The sequence below is a fragment of the Eutrigla gurnardus genome (assembly GCF_963514095.1).
Source record: "Eutrigla gurnardus genome assembly, chromosome: 4".
Lineage (NCBI taxonomy): Eukaryota > Metazoa > Chordata > Actinopteri > Perciformes > Triglidae > Eutrigla > Eutrigla gurnardus.
The window spans coordinates 17,296,761-17,315,901 of NC_139918.1; the positions used below are offsets into that span (position 1 = coordinate 17,296,761).

General features: G+C 41.9%; 3 protein-coding genes across 6 annotated transcripts; all 3 read right to left on the minus strand.

The window, feature by feature from the left end:
* Positions 1-238: 238 nt before the first annotated feature.
* On the minus strand, positions 239-8,886 carry LOC311013018 (guanine nucleotide-binding protein G(I)/G(S)/G(O) subunit gamma-5-like). Of its 3 annotated transcripts, none has more exons than XM_084008877.1 (16): positions 8,772-8,886; positions 7,248-7,394; positions 6,881-7,047; positions 6,572-6,781; positions 5,324-5,434; positions 5,082-5,217; positions 4,920-4,995; positions 4,647-4,827; positions 4,389-4,536; positions 4,059-4,195; positions 3,425-3,598; positions 3,220-3,337; positions 2,824-2,977; positions 1,888-2,721; positions 1,085-1,227; positions 239-515 (listed from the first exon to the last, which is right to left on the minus strand). In XM_084008877.1, exons 2-14 carry the CDS (start codon positions 7,288-7,290, stop codon positions 2,589-2,591), a joined length of 1,788 nt encoding a protein of 595 aa, XP_083865003.1. In that variant the 5' UTR covers positions 7,291-7,394; positions 8,772-8,886; the 3' UTR covers positions 239-515; positions 1,085-1,227; positions 1,888-2,588. The 3 variants fall into 3 exon arrangements, with proteins under 3 accessions (XP_083865003.1, XP_083865002.1, XP_083865004.1); XM_084008876.1 differs by having other exon boundaries at positions 8,573-8,843; XM_084008878.1 differs by lacking the exons at positions 2,824-2,977; positions 3,220-3,337; positions 3,425-3,598; ... (8 more) ...; positions 7,248-7,394; positions 8,772-8,886 and having other exon boundaries at positions 1,888-2,059.
* Positions 8,887-9,751: 865 nt separating this feature from the next.
* LOC311012225 (mucolipin-3-like) lies at positions 9,752-15,297 on the minus strand. The gene is made up of 13 exons (XM_084007596.1): positions 14,696-15,297; positions 13,972-14,329; positions 13,720-13,887; positions 13,487-13,640; positions 13,170-13,251; positions 12,982-13,078; positions 12,796-12,895; positions 12,234-12,346; positions 11,224-11,373; positions 10,974-11,075; positions 10,763-10,885; positions 10,439-10,645; positions 9,752-10,353 (listed from the first exon to the last, which is right to left on the minus strand). Exons 2-13 carry the CDS (start codon positions 14,221-14,223, stop codon positions 10,213-10,215), a joined length of 1,689 nt encoding a protein of 562 aa, XP_083863722.1. The 5' UTR covers positions 14,224-14,329; positions 14,696-15,297; the 3' UTR covers positions 9,752-10,212.
* A 136-nt stretch (positions 15,298-15,433) lies between these two features.
* Positions 15,434-17,628, minus strand: bcl10 (BCL10 immune signaling adaptor). Of its 2 annotated transcripts, none has more exons than XM_084007598.1 (3): positions 17,163-17,628; positions 16,344-16,632; positions 15,434-16,223 (listed from the first exon to the last, which is right to left on the minus strand). In XM_084007598.1, exons 1-3 carry the CDS (start codon positions 17,211-17,213, stop codon positions 15,826-15,828), a joined length of 738 nt encoding a protein of 245 aa, XP_083863724.1. In that variant the 5' UTR covers positions 17,214-17,628; the 3' UTR covers positions 15,434-15,825. The 2 variants fall into 2 exon arrangements, with proteins under 2 accessions (XP_083863724.1, XP_083863723.1); XM_084007597.1 differs by having other exon boundaries at positions 15,434-16,226.
* Positions 17,629-19,141: the final 1,513 nt, after the last annotated feature.

Sequence of the window (19,141 nt, forward strand, 5' to 3'; positions counted from 1 at the left end):
ACTGCGATATCTCAACATGTCTGCTTTGAGTAAGGTCTATACCAGGACCCTGAAGCAGATGCATGTCATTAAGCCATTGTTATCTCTTCTTTTGTAGATGTAATATTGTGAAAGAGCATCCTTTATTAGGTAGAGGTACTATTATCTCAATAATACATTATACTACAATAAAATGTGGACATGTATGTCAGTCATGCAATTTGAACTGCAGCAAAAATAAAAAATAAATCCATTGGAGTAGTAAAGAATGTTTTTTTTATTCATTAAATACAAAAAAGTCCAGAACAGTGATGACTAAAATAGAATAGAAAAGGCACACTTATTTACTCGAAAATCACATTGTGCCATGAAAAATAAAACTGTCTCCTTTCTTCTACTGTGGCTGAAAATAGATGGTCATCTTCCTGACATGATTCCAATGTGTTCTACACTCGAGAGATCCCGTGGCAGCATAATGGCTTGGCATGAGGAGCAGTGTTGAGGTCAACTTTTCCCTGTAGCATCAAAATGAAGGCCTGCAGGATAAGGAAATAGAAACAGAGCCACAGATAGAAAATGTATTTGAATGAACTGAAGTGAGTTTGTTTGTTTTTTTACAAAAATGTTACAGGTTTAAACTTTTTTTTTCTTCCAAATTAACTAAATTTGTAAAAATGGAGATACTCTGATGTACATTATTTTAAAGTTTAAAACTAAATAATTTCAGATACATTTAATGAATCCTTTTAATCTATCAATGGTAATTAAAGGCCTTATTGTATGATACCATTAATATGTATTCTGTGACTGCATATATTGTATAGCATGTAGTAATAGTGCATTGCAGCATTATGAATTACGGCTAAAACATCCATATTGTTGTAAATATAGTGCGTTCATAATTTTTGGACTGAACATACACGTAGATACATAGACAAAAAGAAAACAATACATTTTATGAAGCAAAAGGAAACACTTGTGACACAAAATATACGAGTACATCCAAATCTTTGGACCTTTTCAGAAGTTACACCAACTTCTTGTGCTGTATGTACAGAATGCATGAGCACATCCATTAATGTGTCAATGGGGTGGTGGCACTCACCAATGAATGCAGTGGTTTCACAAGAAGGAGCAAACCTTCTGCGGCCTGAAAGGATTGGTGCTGGAGGACACACCGGTGAGCAGAGGATCCTGCAGGGCATTCTGCATGCAAAACTGTTGAAGGTCCGCAGCTGCCTGGGAGACCTGGTGACAGAAGAGGAGCCAGTACGTAAACCATGACATGGGGTTATATGGGAGTCTCTTCAACAGGCTGGTTAAAGGGACACTCCATCGATCACACACCTGTATTCAACCATTTAAAACTGTTGTATAAAGTCTTCTATGAGATTTTCAAAGTCTGAAATATAACCCTGACCTGGTGATGTCATCAGGTAGTACTGTACTGAAATGCATTATGGAACTTGTAGCTTTTTTTAAAGCTTGACCGGTACTAGAAATGAGGAGTTGGGCTATCTAGGCCTCCTGTTGCTTCAATTCGATCTTAATGGAAAATAAAAAAGTCCAACCAACCTTAAAGAAACTGGATAACTCACCGGGTAATGCTCAAGTCAGTACGTTTAAATAACTTAGATTACACTTTAAGTAGACAAACTGTCACAGGCTAGACGCCCGGACATTATATCCTCTATTTCAGATGTTGAGTGATTCATCTCAGCACTGTACAGTATCAAACTGAAATACTTCCCTTCAGTCTAAGCAACGCCCTGCTAACTAACGCTACGCCTTTGGACTAGCAGCTAGCGGCTAGCAGCTAGCCTCGGCCAGTAGCTAGCGTTGTTAGCGGATCGGGGTAACGGTAGACACCCCCCTCCGTAAACGCCTTTTAGCATTAAACGACGTTACCTTCACTCTGTTGATGCTCGCCTCGAAACGGAGCTGCTGTACGACTTTTTTCATGGCAACAAGATTAGAGGAACCAGACATTCTCGACGTTTTTGTTCTGCTGTTGCGAAAAATAAATGCCAAGCAGTGGGTGGGATTCTGGGCTGGATGCTGCCGAGACAAAAGCAAAAGATGATGACATCCGGATTCCGGTTGTTGAAATGTGTGACTACAACTCCTCTTACGGACGCTAGTGGGCGCCAAATCAAAAAGAATAAAACATTTCATTAAAAATATCTTTATTGTATAAGTACACCAGCAATAGCAGCCCATTATCAATCTTATGTCAATATATACTCATTAAAATCATAATTTATACATCTAGAAATGTAAACAGCACAGTCAATTTAAAAAAAAAATGAAAATAATCCACATGTTAAATGAGATTTCTTTCTCAAATATGAACAAATAACTACTTGGTAGATCCCCTCCTCTGAATATAGCTTAACATCTGATTTGTCAATGTTGATTTGATTGTAAAAAATAAAAATAAATAAATGAACAATGGAAGAATCATTAAAGTGCTTCATATTTTCTGATCAGCTTTGGTGAATGATCTGTGCATGTCCATAAAAAAGCAACATAACTAAAATGCTGTAAATGTAGTCTTCATCAGTTGTGATGGAATTAAGCCATGAAAAAAAAAAGGCACTGAAAGTTCTTCAAGTGAGGCTGTTCTCATCTTCACCCAAAGAGAAGATACTTAAGTCTCCACTTCGAACTCTGTGTTTTGATTTGACCCGAATATCGCCATCGGACTCTTGCCAGCTTCCTCGATTTGAATGTCTGGAGGAGCTGAAATGAAAATACCGAATGAAAGGATGAATAGGCATGACATGGCACCAATATTAGCAGAAACAGGGTCTGATCGCAGCACTGCAAACAAATTCAAATTACCTGCTGTCCGGTATCAGGCGGAGTGTCCGGTAGAGTTCAGTTGTGGATGGCACAGTAGCACTTTGTGAAGGTTTGGGAGTGGCGAATGAAGTGTAGGTGGACGATTTGACCAGCTGAGCTTTCATGGAAGACATCCTCATCTCTGGCTCACTTCCTGAAATGCAGTGGATATTCAAGTCACTACATGCAGTATCTTTGTATTTCATAACTAGCCTTCTTCATTCATCAGCAATTGATGAAATGCACCCCTTCTCTTTAAAGTTAAAGCACCGTTAGTCGCACCCAAATCCGATTGTTGCATACTTTTCTGACAGATTGTGGATTCTCTCTTAATCATGTCATTTTTGTCACCATCTTCACCTCTATTTATTACTTTTTAAAATTACACCGACTTACGGATTGATAAGGCACTTTGACCGTCAGAAGAGGAATATCTCCTACGGTCTGTAAAGGGAGTCATGTTCAAAAATTGATTCTTGAGCCAAGAAGCGCGGTCCTCCTCAAAGGCCTTTTTCTGTGAAGTAGAAAAAGATTAAAAAGGAAATGCAGTAGCCACAATATGTTGTAGTGCGACTGGTACAATATCCGAGGACTGGAATACCTCTCGCCCCAGGCGAATAGCAGCCTCTGTGAAGTTCTTTCTCTCCCTCTCAAAGTTTCTCTTCTGTTCCTCAAAGAGCCTCCATTCCTCTTTGAGACGTTCCTTCTCCTCCAGTGTGTAGCAGTCATTAAGAAGAGCTGCTGTCTCATCATCAAATGATGTGTTGAGTTGTTGCTGGATGGACAGAAACAGACAGGTGCCCTCATAATATAAATTTTGTCCACATTACTGTTTAAAATTTCACACACACACACACACACACACACACACACACACACACACACACACACACACACACACACACACACACACACACACACACACACACACACACACACACACACACACACACACACACACACACACACACACACACACACACACACACACACACACACACACACACACACACACACACACACACACACACACACACACACACACACACACACACACACACACACACACACACACACACACACACACACACACACACACACACACACACACACACACACACACACACACACACACACACACACACACACACACGTTTAAAATACTGCTTAGCAAATGTTTAACTCTGACAACCTGCTGGCCGACTTGGCTCGTATTTAAACAAGGAGAAACTGACCTGGAGGAGCTGTTGCTGTGCATGAATGAACTCTTTGCACTGCTGCACTTCACGCCTCATCCTCTCCATCTCATCCTCATGGGTCTCCCTTGGTATCACCTCCTTATTGGACTCAAGCTGATTCTGCACTTGCCACGCTTGGCAAACAAATACACCAACAGTTGATGATTTTAATTTCCTTCTAGGCATACTGAATGTCTGTAACCGCTACACATTATTCCACAATCCTATTTTTTTTATATCCTCACATTAAGCTGCTGATAAATTACCACCACTAGAACCTCATTTACTTTTGCAGCATTCCAGGGTATGCGACAGTGTTGCATGTACCTTGGCTGTCCAACTTCTCCATGTGGTTCCTCAGCTTCCTCCACTGCTGGCGGATGCTGTTGGTCAGCTGCTCCCTGGCATGCTCACAGGATTGGTCCAGAGTTTCCCTGCTAGAGTCTCCCACCTTCTCCTCTCCGTCTGAATCGGCCTGAGCAAAAACAACAGTAACAAACAGAGTAACTTAACATGCAAGAGTCTCATCTCCTTTTACCAAGTTTGTTTTGTTGTGCATTAATAGAAAAGAAACAATTTAAAAACCTGCTCCTGACTGTCATCAGCAGCAGCTCCTCTGCTAGAAGGCTTGCGTGGACTCAGGATATGCATCATCTCCTTCTTCATCTGTTGGAGGACTTTCTTGAGCTCAGCGTTCTCCAGCATCAAGGACCTCTGACTTGCCTCGTAGTCACTGAGCAAGGACTTGTACATCTCACCCTCGTGGCTGCAGAGAGCAATTTACAAAATAGTTATTGGATTGATGACTACACAGTCTGAAAATATGGTCAACAAGATACAAGATTATGTTCACGATACCCGACTGTCGCTTTTGCAGTCTTCCAGTGGCTCCTTTTCCCGTCCGACCGTCCCAAACAATTCAAAACATCAATAGCTGGTTGGGAAAAAGAGGACGACAAGATTTAACCAACATGATCTGAAATGACCAGAATACATTTTCTTCGATGAAGGTATATTTACCTAGTTTCTTATCCTTTCGGTCAACCAGCAGCTGGCTGAGGCGTTCCTTGAGCTTTGCAGCTTCTCTCTCTTTTCTCTTAGCATCATGACTGTACTGAGAAGCACGGCTAGAAATGATACTCTGGAGCTTCTGAACCTGCCCAGGATGATTGAGTCATGAGTTGGCCAGGCTCATGCACTTGTATTTTGTAAAAACAGAAAACATGAGTGTGGCACATTATGAAGATACAGTAAAATTATACCTCATCCTTCTCAGTTTTCAAGCAGCTTTGCAAAGTCTTGATTTTGAGTTGTAGCTGCCTCTCCGTCTCATGTAGACCTGATTTCTCCCTTATGGACAGTTCCAACTGATCCTGGAGGGAAATACACAATTCTTACTAAGAGCACAGTGGGTTGGTAATGCTTTAAAGAAGATACACATTCAGGATTAAAGCCACAAAAGTGGATTGCCGAACAACCCTCCATCCTAAAATTGGAATGCGCCATTTTTAATTTAAGGATTTAAGACTGTAAATACAGCAACAATATCCACTCAAGGTGGAGTACATATTTGCAGTTTTCTAATGTTTTTATTAAGAAGTTGAAATAGTTTTAGCACACTAAAACACCTCCTGCACCACTCCCATCTCAAATTCTTATTGGGATACAAATAACCTTCACTGGTAGGTTTCAATAGAGGTATGTTAACCAAGCAAGCAAAGACAATTGTTGAGATAAGGGGATATGGCCATGGTAGTGCTATTCTAAATGATAGGAGGAGTGAACATCGGAGCAAAGTACTTTGCCAGATTTGTCCTTGTTTGCATTTGGCAGTATAGTAGTCATATTAGTTTTTGGAAGAATGGGAAGGAGGGATTTTCCCGTATACTAAACTGTGCATTTTTTTTCTGCTCTCTAGTGGTCAGCAATCCATTACTGCGCCTTACAGACTCAAATTATAGTCCGTGAGTATAAAGAACTGGAATAAAGGAAGGAATAAAACAGGAGTAAAACAAGACGGTCTTGTTTTGAAACTGGACTGAGACAGACCCTGAGAGACTGCTAGGGATGGGACGATATAGGGTTTTATCACAGATCACCAAACACTAATAATAAGGTGATTGCAGTTTCCATTTTCGAGATAATGAAGAATATCAGTGAATTGAAAAAGCTGTCTAGCTGGCCAACATGTAGAGAAATAGAGCCTGAGTGTTCTTATAATTCCTGGAGGTCTATTTATTACAGACTCACATAATGTTGCCATTTTTAAAATGTTATATATATATATACACAAACACTCATTTTCTTTTTGTCTTTTATGATCTTCACTTATAAATAAGATGTGTTTTATCTATGCAAGTATGTTATATTTTGCTGCCATTTTAAGAGTTTTAAGGACATTTGGGTGATTATCAGGATAATATCGTAAATCGCAAATACTTTGGCCGGGACAATCATGACGTGACGTTTTCATATTTTCTCATGTGTAGAGACCGCATTCTCTTACTTGCCTTGAGTCTGGAATTGTTCATCTGTATGTGGTCCAAGGTGCTGGATTTCTTCAGCTGTTCTTTCTCGAGCTCTTCTAAAGTAGACATATCGCGTCGGTGAATCTGCATTAGCTCATACATGGCGTTCAGAGCTGGCACAGTGTTCAGTCTGGCCCCCCCAGGTGAGCTGGCCTCAATAAATGTGGAGGAGAGGCCCAACGAGTCAAGCTCCTGGGAAAGAGAGGAATGATGTCACCGTTGTGGTGAATGATCTCGACAAAATTAAAAGCTTCAAGTGCAAAAAATATATTGCCAACATTATGACAGTACCTGATTGATGTATGAAATGCACTGAGGAATATTATCCTCTGTGCAGAAGGCACTTATCACATTATAGGAACTTTTGGAGAGGGGCAAAGGGGAGTACATTGACACAAGGTTGTTCTGTCTCGATGGGGACATCGTCACATGCGATATGCTGGATATCTCATAGTTTCCTAAACACAGAGAACAAAGACAGGAAAATGATGGCAAGTCAGATTACTTCAACGCCTGAGAGGCTGGAATTAGGTTGCTTCTCCAAAATGAGAACACAAATATGGGTCACCTCTTGCAGATCCCAAAAAAAGCACAGCTGATGAGCGTTTCTATTCTCGACACATTCTACCAAATACAACCCTTTTACAGAGCAACTTACCCATAGATGTCCCGATTGGCACAGTTGTCCACCACTCTCCCATATCACCGACACATCAGGACAGGGGGATGCAAGGTCATGAGTTGCCAACCAGGAGGTGGATTAACAGGCAGGCGGTGGATCAGAGGCTCCCACTGGAACTGAGCTCTGCAATGGAGCATCAAGCTATGAGATAGACCAGCAATAGATAATCTGGGTTGCTGCTTCGCCCACAGAGGATTAACTGTCCGGTGTGTGCCAGTGGGGCTTAGATTGGAGTTTAAAAAGGGCCCTCCTATTGGCCATTGGCAACTGAATAGCAGGGTGGTAAAATGATCTGAGCGTAACACCAACAGATCCTCAAAGAAACAAACAAGGGAATCCATTGCAGTCACCCTAACCCTGAGAATGCATTTTTTTTTTTTTTAAACTTTAGTGCCGTCAAGGAGACAATATTCCGACCTTGACACGCTGTGGTGAAACAAGCTAAACCAGATATCTACCACTCCCACATTTTACATGGTGCTGTTCCAACTTGAGTTCAGGGGCTGTCAAGCACATTGTGTTGTCCTGTCAACTAATGAAAGAGTCCAAACTCGACAGCACGGCACCGCGGTGAGGACACAATAACTACCAGGCAAAACAAGTGTCTGCTTTTCTGTGTCCAACGTGTGCATCCCAGTAAACTCTCCAACGTTGTTATCTAAAAACCAGACAACATGCACAACTGTTATCTACAGTAATGCTGACTGAGGAGGCGAAAAGGTGAAGCGTTCTTCAGCTTCATTTAGTTGGTTTACCATGTCGTTATGTTTCAGTTCAAGAGGCTTGATAATTTAACAGGCACTGGTTAAATAAGATTAGTAGATAAGTTAGCCGATATAATTAAGTTATGTTATCTAAATAACAACAGGTACTGGCTAATCACAAAATAACAGGTACTGGTTAACTGAGCTAAATATAGTTAAGTTAACTATATGACAAGTACTGGTTAAGTTAGATATTTATATAAAGTTAAGTTAGTTAAGTTAGATAAGAACATGTACTGGTTAAGTTAGCTATACATCCGTCAAATGACAAGATAACATTAGAGTTATTGTTTGCTAACGTTAGCTAGTTTGCTAACATTAAACCCTTGTGTATTCATAAGTTACACTGAAACATTTAACCAACTTTTACGTGTAGGCTAGTAGTTGCCCAGGTAGCTTTGTTGTGTACGTCCCGATCTGTAACATGCTTGCAATGATTAGGGATTGAAACTTACAAACAAATGTACTAACGTTAAATGCTATGGTTGTTGTTCGCTAACCTGGGTAATAGCTGTGTGCTACGTTACTAATACTCACGGGAGCGGCGTGAAACCGGTCAACTCAGTCCGACAGTTGCCGAGTTGACGTTGTCTAAATGTTGCCGAGCCGATGTTGTCTAAATGTTGCCGAGTTGACGTTGTCGAGATTAACGAAATGCTCCTTCGTGGAAAAAACACCAGCGAATACCGCGTCGGTTTGAGACGTCGCCTCGTCGGCAGTGAAGCACAAATGTCACCTGTTTTAATGGGACGCGGCGGAGTGGCGATGCTCCTCTGGTATGAAGACTGGCCGCTGCAGCTGCTGCTGGGTGTGTGTGTGTTTTTTATAAGTCTACTCCTCGGCTGCCCTCAAACCAAACGCCATTGTTATTGGAGGCAGTGTTGTTAAGCAACCAGTATCTGAGGCGTACATTGGATCTGAACATGAGCGACGGACGATTATGCAAATGAGGCACGCCGTCAGGTGTCATGAAGCCCTCCAATGGCAGCTGTGTGGCAGCGAGAGGTAAGCATAGATATCTATGGAGGTAAGTGTGAGCTATAGTGCCACAAGATCATTCAGTAGTGATTCAACTTCTTTACTCAAGTAAAGTGAAGAGGTACAGACTGAAATGTACTCAAAGTATAAAGTAAAAAGTATCACTATGAAGGGCATTTCTACTGGCTGTTTTTTTTTTACAATGCTAACTGGCTATCGCGTCATATTGATAAGATATATAACCAATTATTCCTCTCAAATGCATTAAAACTAACGTCATGAGCCAGTAAAAGGTGTTCTTAATATTCAAGTAAAGTACATATACCTGAACATTCTACTTAAGTACATTTGTACCGGTATTTGTCCTTTGTTAGCATGTAGCCTATAGAGGACATACTTTGTTGAGACTTGATACACTGATACATTTTGTTTCCTTCTTTCATAGTTGTCAGTGAAAATATTATGATGAGCTAAAGACAAGTATAGTTTACTAAAGTAGAGTTTTGAATATAATGAGTCAGAATCGACCTAATTGGAAAAAAGATAGAAGATAGATTTGGTCCAAGCCGCAAAAAATACACAAAGTACAACCATTGAGACAATTCATATGTACTTCATATATCAATAAAGTTGCACACAGAAAATATGCAAAGCATAAACCACAGCACATAAATATACTGCAACTGGTTGAAAAGTAACCACAATAAAATTAATTCTAAAGTAAGTTAAGTACTTAAGTCACTTTTTTCATTATATAGCACATTTAGGGTAAGTTATATTTTAAAACCAGCAAATCCACTTTCACTTCTTAATTATTTTTAATTAAGAAGTATATTCAAGTGTAAAAAAAAGAGAGACACACATGGCCTAAAGTTACTGTGTTATTATTATTGTTCTCTGGGAAATCTGTCTTGTAAAGAAAAGTTGATTTGAAAACCTGAGGAGGGGTTGGTTGTCAGTGCATTCATACTGAAATAACTACCATGGTTTAATACACTGGTGACTGGTCACCTGAGCATTTCAAGTAAAAAAAAAAAAAAAAGTAAGAAGTAAGAAGTTATTCTGGCATTCTCATCACACATCAGTATAATCACATTCTGCATGTACACAGTCAGAACCCTTTGCAGCCTTATTCAGTCTCATAATACGGCAACACTTTGTCCACACTAGGCTAAAGTAAAAGCCACCATCATCTCACTTCATGCAAAGCAGCAGCACGGAGAGAGGCAGCAGGCGGCTGGCTCTTCATCAGTCTGGTATCTTCCAGACTCTGGCTGGTCCCTGCACTCTGCTATGAAAGCCTGGAGCTGGGACACTTTCACACTGTCTAGCTGGTGATGCTGGTAAAAGAAACAGTGTACAGCATTAGGGCACTCAAGTGGAAGAATACATCAAAAACTCTGAGCCGTAAAACAGCTGTCTGACCTTGATGGTCTCGTAGGTGTCGGTGATGAGAGCGATGAACAGGCTGAGCACCATGTAGATGAAGAGGGAGATGAAGGAGTAGAGGTAAAGTCTGCTGAAAAGCCACACCATGTAGCCCTTGTGTCTCATCTTCAGGAAGGTGGCGTACATGTCGTCCCCATTGATGAGAGAAAACAGGCACTCTGTCACCTTGTCCAGCGTTCGGAACTGGAAAACAGTTGTTTTGCTAATAGTTCAGTGTCACCAGAACAGAGTTCCCCGATGCATGGGAGGAGTTATTAGGCTGCAATGACACTAGATAAAGATTCATTATGATTGTCATACTTTGTCGTGGTAAGGCCCAAGGACAATCCAGCCACAGAAACAGTACCCGAGGTAGATCATAGCTGCACAGCAGCAGAACCGGATCACATTTGGGAATGCAGCCCTAAGGGTTAAGATTAGAATCTAAAGAGGAATAAAGGTTGTCAGTTCCAGGTTGGCTGATACATTACGTGCAACAAAAACAAACATAAACGCATAAAAAAGCGCTTACATTGTATTTCCTGAAGAAACCAAGGTAACGAATCACGCCGACCCAGACGAGCATTGTGGCTGTTCCCAGCAGGATACTGCAGATGTCGTAGTTTGTCATGTACTGCAAGAGGAAGTAAAGTAGGTCAACTAGATATCAAATTAGTGCAAGTTAAGGGTTTAATTATTAGCTTTAGCTCCAGGCCAACGTGTCGACAGAGAATCATATAAACTAAAAAATAGAGCAAATGAAGCTCAGTCAAAAGACAAACCTTTGTTTGTATTCCTATTTTGAGTGCTGATCCAGTGATGGTCAACGTGTCGCTGACGACGATGAGGATGTACCAGCCGTTCACAAACTCCATGCGGTCGGACCAAGACACAATTTTATTGTAGTAGGCGTGAAAGAATATGTTGAACTCCTGCAGGAGAGAAAATGCCGATATTGTAAGATAAATGAACAACACACGCAGGATTCCTACACATGGCACTTGGATCGCTCAACTTCCACATGAAATGATTACAAGTTTTTTGCTGATGAGAGGTTACTTTTTAATAAGTGAGGAGCACTTATATCATCCGACCAGTATAAAACACTGGCTATAGCCCTGAAATGTCAATAATTCTGAGGTTATGAGTCAAACCCTCTCAAAAAATGAATATTTTTCTGTGCTACTTTTGTTTCTGTCATTTTTTTGTCAACATAAATGTCTGAATACGTCGTGACAGGATTCAAATTTGGGATCCTTTATTAAATGTTCATTTAGTTATATATTGTTGGCTTAAAAGGTAGTAACATCTAGTCTAAAACACTGTTATTTGTCTAAAATATCCACAATTTGTGAGGTCTGGGCGATAACTCAATATGATGATTTATAATACATCAATGGGATCATATTGTGACAAAATCATATATTGACATGTCATGATACACAGTTACATCAACTAAATTGATCATAAATAACTTAAATTTCTCAAGAAACCTGATGTGACATATTGAGGGAATATCATTTGAAGCTGTTATGTTAATTTTGCATGAAAGTACGTTTCATTTGTCAAGTATTTAAATATGTGTAAACTACCCAAAAGTTTTTAATTCCAAGAGAAAATACAGAGGACATGAACTCAGTGTCCTGCTTCTGGTTTGCATATTACATGTTGTGCTTATTAAAATAGTCATGTATTAGGCTATAGTGGCTCAACTCCGAGTAAATAAATATGCGAGTGTCCTGTGCATTCATCAGTGGTGGTGATGATGATTGATTTGATGCTCGCGACTTACAAACTGGAGTTGGACGCCATTGATGACAGATCGCATGCAGAGGATGAGCGAGGTGAAGCAGGCGAGGATGACCACAGAATCAAACGTCAGGAGGAGGTAATCGTTCTTACCAGCTAGAAATCAAGACCACACATTTCAGGCTGCTGTCACCAGCTTGTGTTTGTTACTGCTGCTTCTACAAAGTTAGTCTTTTAACTTTAAGTTAATACCATGGCTGCCCTCACAAAGTGCGTTCTGTCGCAGGCAGTATGTATTTAATTGGTAGCGTTGCACCTTGAACTTTGACCCTCTGATAGCCAGAAAAGCATGCTGACTTGCATTCTGCTAAATCCTGGTGTTTTTGGCATAATGCATTTGACATACTTAATTTTTTTCTGGCATACTAGATAGTATAGTATGTTTTTTTGTGATTGTCAGGTCAGCAATCTTACAGAGAGATCATACAGGTGTCAAGGGTAGCACAATGGTGCTGGCCTTTGAAGCAATAATCAGAGGTTTTTGTTTGACTGGGTCACACAATATGTTCAATGGTTGGGATGAAATTTGAGTTGTTCAAACTTACAAGTGCCTTCCACGTTCCAGTCTTTGCATTCATAAATCCTCACATCATTTTCCACGTCGACCTTTATCTTCCCGCTGTGCGCGCGGTTGTCAAACATGATCTGTGCAAACACAAAAGATTTAATTCATGACTTGAGTTCATGTCAAAACATCCTCAAAGCTGAGGTGAAGGTGTGTTGTCACCGACCATTACATGGAAGTCATAACAGTCTGGAAGCTCGTGGTGCCGCACAGTCTGCAGGTTGATTGTTTTCAGAGTGAGGTAGACGTTCACCGATAGCAGCCTGGACACACACACACACACACACACACACACACATGGATTACCAGTCTGACCACCTGAATGCACGACACCAGCACTTTCAGCTCGGTCACCTTTTGAAATCCAAAGAGAGGTTCACACGTGGGGCCAAACCTCCGTCAGCAAACGCCTGCACAGGATTTATGGGAATACAATCTGTGAGGAGGAAATATGGGCAATAAAGTCAAAAAGAGTTGAATTTCTGATTTCATACAGAGGAATTACTCAATGCCCGTTCCTACTTCCTCTTATCAGGGAGTCGCAAGTAAATCCACATTGTGTGGAATTTCCATCACATGAATCAGCTACCATAAATACACACACTCTGCTGTTAGACACCAACAAGCAGCTGCTCCTCCATTTTTATGATTACATTTACTTTGTTTTGTACCTTTATCAATATGCGGGTCAATATCAAAGGTCTCATTTCCAGGATCCATACTGCTGTTTCTGTAAAACTCTTGACAGACGATCAGAGGCGTGTACTCGCCGCCGACACTCTCGTATGCAAGATTACCAACCGTCAGGTTTTGGAGATTTATGTACTGGAAGAAAAAGAGACGGAAGAGTGAAGGAGTGTTCTTGTCATACATGAAATCCCTGCGTGATCCATCTGTTCAGTACCCTGTTGATGATGTAGTGGATGTGATCGTACACGTCTGCCTTCGTGTACAGCGCATAGCTTCCCAGCCGCTGATCATTGTATCCTTTTAGAAACAGGTGTCTGAACGTCACCAGGTTCTCCTCTTTGAAGGTCACCATCATTTCATTGCTCAGGCCGAAAGACACCAACTGAAGCACGTTAGGGGAAAGACATTGAGACATTTCCACATTCATGCCTGATGATAAACAAATAGTGAGGTTTGTCGGTGGTACCTGGACTGTGATGATGGCTATCTTTAATATTTGTAACATCAGTTTCCATGGTTTGCGACCCCTGGCTCTGTATTTCTCACACGGGTTCATGAAGAAGTACTTGAGCCTCCGTCTGAAGTCCTCCACCACCTTCGCCTGCAGGGTCCGAGTGGGAGCGCTCCATCGGCAGCCGCCGTTCAGCCTCCTCTCCTCTGACGACTCACAGTCCTCCATTCCACTCTGAGACCGAACATACATGTGACATGGCTTCATCCATTCCAGTCATTCTGATGTGTATCAAACTGGTTCTCCGGCATGTGCTCAATGTCTTTCTCTAAACTCTCTTTACAATCTTACAGTGGAGTGAAGAGCAATTCTGCTAAAAAAGAAGAAGAGCTAAGGTCTAAAAACATGCACAAAATCACATTTTAAGCATTATTTAAACCATAGCTTTTGTAGCACGCAGCAGACAATAAATGCAGACTTCAATACTTGTTTGGCACATAACATATTACATGTTTTAAATTAAAAAAAATTCACAATTACTATAAATTCTCTAATAACATAAAACAACGAAAGCAAACATGAATTTAAAAGGCTTTGTAGATATCTTTATAGTGTACGTTTTATACAATATTGTTACAACTCCTTGCTGGGATGTAATTTAGTACAGAGAGTAAAAACAGCACATTTGAGGAAAAAGACAACATACATATTTATATGAAAAATGAAATAGATGAATTACCTGTGCACCAGTGAGCCACAGCGACTAGTCTAACACTCTCAGCTTGTCCCTCGTCTTTGAAGACCAGACGGTGCAGTCACGACAGCAGCCGTCACCACAATGACATGTCATGGCATTCCTCTGCGTCATATTAAGATTTTCCGTAACAGATACAGAATCTCTGCACATTGTTAGTGTCTCTGGGCGTCTGCAAGAGCAAGAGCTGTCAATCCTCTTTCTAGAAAGCAGACAAACTAATGAACAACTGCATTGTTTCCCCCCAAAACCACCATCACCAAAGAAAGGAAACATTAGTTGAATTCATCTAGTAAAACCTTTACTGAGATTATTGTACATGAAGGAATCAAGTAATAAACGGGACATTGTTTGTTGTTCCACAACAGGTTTTGTGATTCAAGACTTTTGTAGTGATGAACTAAAAATCATCATTGCTCTGGTCAAAATGCACCGTCTTATGAGATCACACCGGCTCATTATAAACATATTATATAGAATTCATTAACACTAAACATTACAGTGTAGAAAACGCTCTTGTGGCACCTAAACTGCTGAGGTTTCACACTCAACGGTTCATCAGGAAATCACGCCTTTGGTAAAAGAAAAGGAGCAGGAAAGGTTGAGAGGAGGTGAGTCACGGGAACCGAACCTCAAACCTCTCTGTAGGCCAAAACGTGTTTGAAGCACGAGCATCGGAAGCTATTGTAGGTACTGAAAGGTGGCATTGAGTGCTTTTTAAAAAAAAAAAAAAAAACATAATTTTGCCAATTTGAACCGTTTTATTTAGGTCATGTTATTGTACACCTGCTTATATTCAAAGAACATTTAACATTTGCAAATCGTGGCTCATTTCGTTTTGTTAAAAAAAGGTTTTGTAGAAGATTCTGTATATTCTTCAAACCTGTCGTACTATTTTGTACCAAAACTAAGGGAATGAACTGGCAACTTAAAAACCAACACTGCAGCCCAAGTGACAAATTGTCCCCATTTTCTTCTGTAAAAAGCTGATTGGTATAGTAGTATATCCCCTGTACAACAACTTCCACCTAATCAAAGACAAGACAACGATGAGAGTGTTTTTCTAGGAGTTGAGTGGTTGAGGTTTTCTCCCTTTAACTGCATGGAAAAGTGTCTTAATGAGATGTGGAATTAAAAGAGGAATTGAGAGAGCGTGAGCGGAGGGGCTGGAAGTTTGGGTCCCCGCCGCTGCTGGTGCACCCCGGGACCCCGCCATCTGAGGGGGGTTGGACCATCACCTCCTCTGGCAGCGGAGGCGCCCCCGGGTCTCCGGGCCTCGGGAGGCTGGAGGAGGTCGTGGAGGAAGCCACGCCGATGCTAGCGGCAACCACGGTGGGCGAGTCTCCGCCTCTCCTTAACGAAGGCGGATTGAGTGAGCCTGCAACGTCTGAAGTGGACGGACTCCGTTCTCCGTCCGGGTGGAGGAGCAGGGTGGAGTTGCTGGAAAACGAGGGGACGTCGCCGGTGGCGCTCGGGGGGCTGAGGCTGCTGTCAAACGAGGAACTGGAGGCCTCTGCTGTGGAGCGGCGGGTGAAGAAGGGGAAAATGGAAAGGGAAGTTATAATAAAGCATGAAGAAGAACAACAGACTGGAGACACACAACTAGATTTCATTGGGACTTTGGTCTATTAACCTCTGAGGGACTCGAGCTTCTCGTTTTTGGTCCTTTGCACCTCGTCTGTGATTTTGGTGATGATGAAGTTCTGCGAGCGCATCTCCCTGATGGAGTCGATCAGGGCATCCAGGCCCCGGGGGTTCTCGGCCAGCGTGTCCAACAGCGTGGCCGTCCTCTTGGTCTGCGTGGACCTGCAGCTGATTTCCTCCGCGTCGTCCCGGGTCAGGATCCGGCGGGAGCGCAGGTAGTCCAGGTGGCGTTCAGCTCTGATCTTGTCGCAGAGGTAGTGGCGCATTCTGGTCAGCACCTGGAAATCCCCCATCACACGCAGTGTGTAGGAGAGGGGCAAAAAGGGGAACAAGTTGAACTGTAGAGGCCCTGAAAAGGTGGGAGGGGGGGGGGCACTTCTCACCATAGGGTCTGGTTTTCACTCACACAAGGACTGCAGTGGGTAATGTTCACTATAAGTCAACTGGAGAACCAGAATGAGGGTTCTAAGTTAGTTTTATAAACACAAATACAGTGTGTGAACAGCCTATAACAAATGTGTATAGTGTGGTGTGTTCACAGTGAATAGGAGATGTGCATGCTGAGTCTCTGGGTGTGCTCTCCATGCACTAGTTCCAGTGTTAGCTCCTGGATCAGGTGTTTATGTGGGCACAGAAAAGGTGTGGTGAGGTATTTCCTCCTTTTTAAACAGGCCTTTAACGCCAAACGGGCTACAACTTAAAAAGTGCCGACAGACCAATAAGTCTGTCTATATCCCTCCGCTTCCAGCACCTTATAAAAATGGGGGGTTTATCCGGAAGTCAGATTTGACTGAATGATCGTACTCACGTCTTTTTTAATGTCTGCCATTTCATCTTCGGTGAGCTGAGGAACCTCCATCCCTCTCACCCGCAAAGTGAAAATCCAAGTGTTCCGGGTGCCGATAAGCTAATAAAACGTTAATAATGACGTGAACCACGTCCACGCACTGATTGTGAGCGTTAACAAACGCCGTTCTTCATTGTTTAGCGGCTAAAAGGCGGCGTGTCCACTGTCCATTCTACTTTAATGTTGCTAAAGATCCCCGGACTTCCTGATTGTGTGTCGAGGTTCAGGTTCCGTCGTGACGAGAAGAAGTAGGCGACGAGCTCAGACCTGCTGTAAAAGTCGGATTCGTGTATTTTGGTATCAGTTAAAAAGTCTTAAATTAAAATAAAAAAACGTCTCTTACAACAGCCGACTACTCTATCGAACTTTCCTCGAGTTGATCCGAGTCTGCTTTCAAGTGCTATGTAATGTTCCTGATGCAGGTGGAGCGCATTTCCGACTTAGTCGACTGGGGGGCGCTGTTGGCTCTCTCTCAAACCAGTTATATTTACACACCTCATTCAATTTTGTAGTATTGTAGTATTTCAATATAATACTACTTTTTATCTGACAGCTAAAGGTATTTTGGAGATTATGATTTTACATAGACAACATCAAGTATTATAAATGTGATTGAAAGTTGCTCAACAGGATGCAAAATAGTTTAAATGAACAGTGTTATTAATGTAGTAGCAGTTCATCAAATTAGGATTGTAGGTTATAATTAGTACTACACCCAGTCAGACTCTTTAGTTAATATCACATAAGCATGCACAAGTTAATTTTTTAACATGAATATATGGAACATAGTAATTTTACAAGGTTCCCTTAAATGAAAGAATCTTATAAATTAATTGTGACATGTAGCGAGTGGGACGTGTCTTCTAGCTTTGTGTTTAAATCCACTAAGACTGGTTTGTTTTGATTTGTATTAAAAGGTGTGGCTTACCAAAAGGTGAATAGAGGTTAAATCCCACATGCACCCCCACACTATGACTGACCATGACTCCAAACAGAATTTAATTGTTTTGGATACTCACTGTGTGTGTGACGTGTGTGTGTGTGTGTGTGTGTGTGTGTGTGTGTGTGTGTGTGTGTGTGTGTGTGTGCGTGTGTGTGTGTGTGTGATGTGTGTGTGTGTGTGATGTGTGTGTTTGAAGCGTGTGTCATCAGGCCCAATTTTCACAAAGAAATCCTCATGTGAGCTTGAGGAGCTGGAAGAGCACAAACTTGTGTCGAAGTCAAGGTGACCTGCTGCTGCTGCTGCTGCTGCTGGTGAGAAAAACGAGAGTTGGGGATTATGTCAGCACACACACATCCCTGTATTTCTCATCTTACCCGCCATTAATTATGAATACCACTGCTGTGTTCAATAAAGGGGATTTGCTATAATTCCTCAGCAGCTGTAATTCCCTGCTTTCTCCACTCGTACCACCGACTTTGACTCTCTTTCACATTTCCACTGACAGCTTCCAATCCAGGTTAAATGTCTGCTTCCAGTCTTTGTCGCCATCTACTCGCTGAACTCACTTTCTCGCAGCCAATAACTCTCTAAATTTACACCCACCCTGACATCACTCCTTCATTTTTCCATCTCCACTTCGATTCACTTTTCCTCCTTCCCCTCCCTCCTTTGGTTAGCCTCATTCAGAAGAAGGCTTTTGTGATTGGCCAGTATTTATATCAACTAGGTCCCAGTGCCACCTGGGACAATAGTCTCTAGTCAGATCCAGGTCACGCCAAGCAGAACCACTCTGTTGGCTCTGCATGGATCAGTCCAGTCCAGTCCAGTCCAGTCCGTCTGCCACACGAGCCAGCTTCCCCAGACAGACTGCACCGTCTCACCCACTGGCATCACACACAGGTAGGTAGGCACGCTCGCATACATCAGCAGGTGCTGCATCACTGCTCTGCCTCAGACACACACACAGGTTGGCAGTGTGAGATCTGGCTGACTGCAC

What these genes read in the sequence shown, in the direction of transcription:
- bcl10 (XM_084007597.1), bottom strand. Translation starts at nt 17,213, where the DNA reads ATGGAGGTTCCTCAGCTCACCGAAGATGAAATGGCAGACATTAAAAAA. An exon ending in TGGCAGACATTAAAAAAGAC is followed by an intron (nt 16,633 to 17,162) that starts GTGAGTACGATC and finishes GGGGATTTCCAG; the next exon opens with GTGCTGACCAGAATGCGCCA. An exon ending in GAAGCTCGAGTCCCTCAGAG is followed by an intron (nt 16,227 to 16,343) that starts GTTAATAGACCA and finishes GCCGCTCCACAG; the next exon opens with CAGAGGCCTCCAGTTCCTCG.
- LOC311012225 (XM_084007596.1), bottom strand. Translation starts at nt 14,223, where the DNA reads ATGAAGCCATGTCACATGTATGTTCGGTCTCAGAGTGGAATGGAGGAC. An exon ending in TCCACTACATCATCAACAGG is followed by an intron (nt 13,641 to 13,719) that starts GTACTGAACAGA and finishes TTTTTCTTCCAG; the next exon opens with TACATAAATCTCCAAAACCT. An exon ending in ACACCTACGAGACCATCAAG is followed by an intron (nt 10,354 to 10,438) that starts GTCAGACAGCTG and finishes TTCTTTTACCAG; the next exon opens with CATCACCAGCTAGACAGTGT.
- LOC311013018 (XM_084008877.1), bottom strand. Translation starts at nt 7,290, where the DNA reads ATGGGAGAGTGGTGGACAACTGTGCCAATCGGGACATCTATGG. An exon ending in CACAGCAACAGCTCCTCCAG is followed by an intron (nt 3,599 to 4,058) that starts GTCAGTTTCTCC and finishes CTGTCCATCCAG; the next exon opens with CAACAACTCAACACATCATT. An exon ending in CGCCTGATACCGGACAGCAG is followed by an intron (nt 2,722 to 2,823) that starts GTAATTTGAATT and finishes TTTTCATTTCAG; the next exon opens with CTCCTCCAGACATTCAAATC.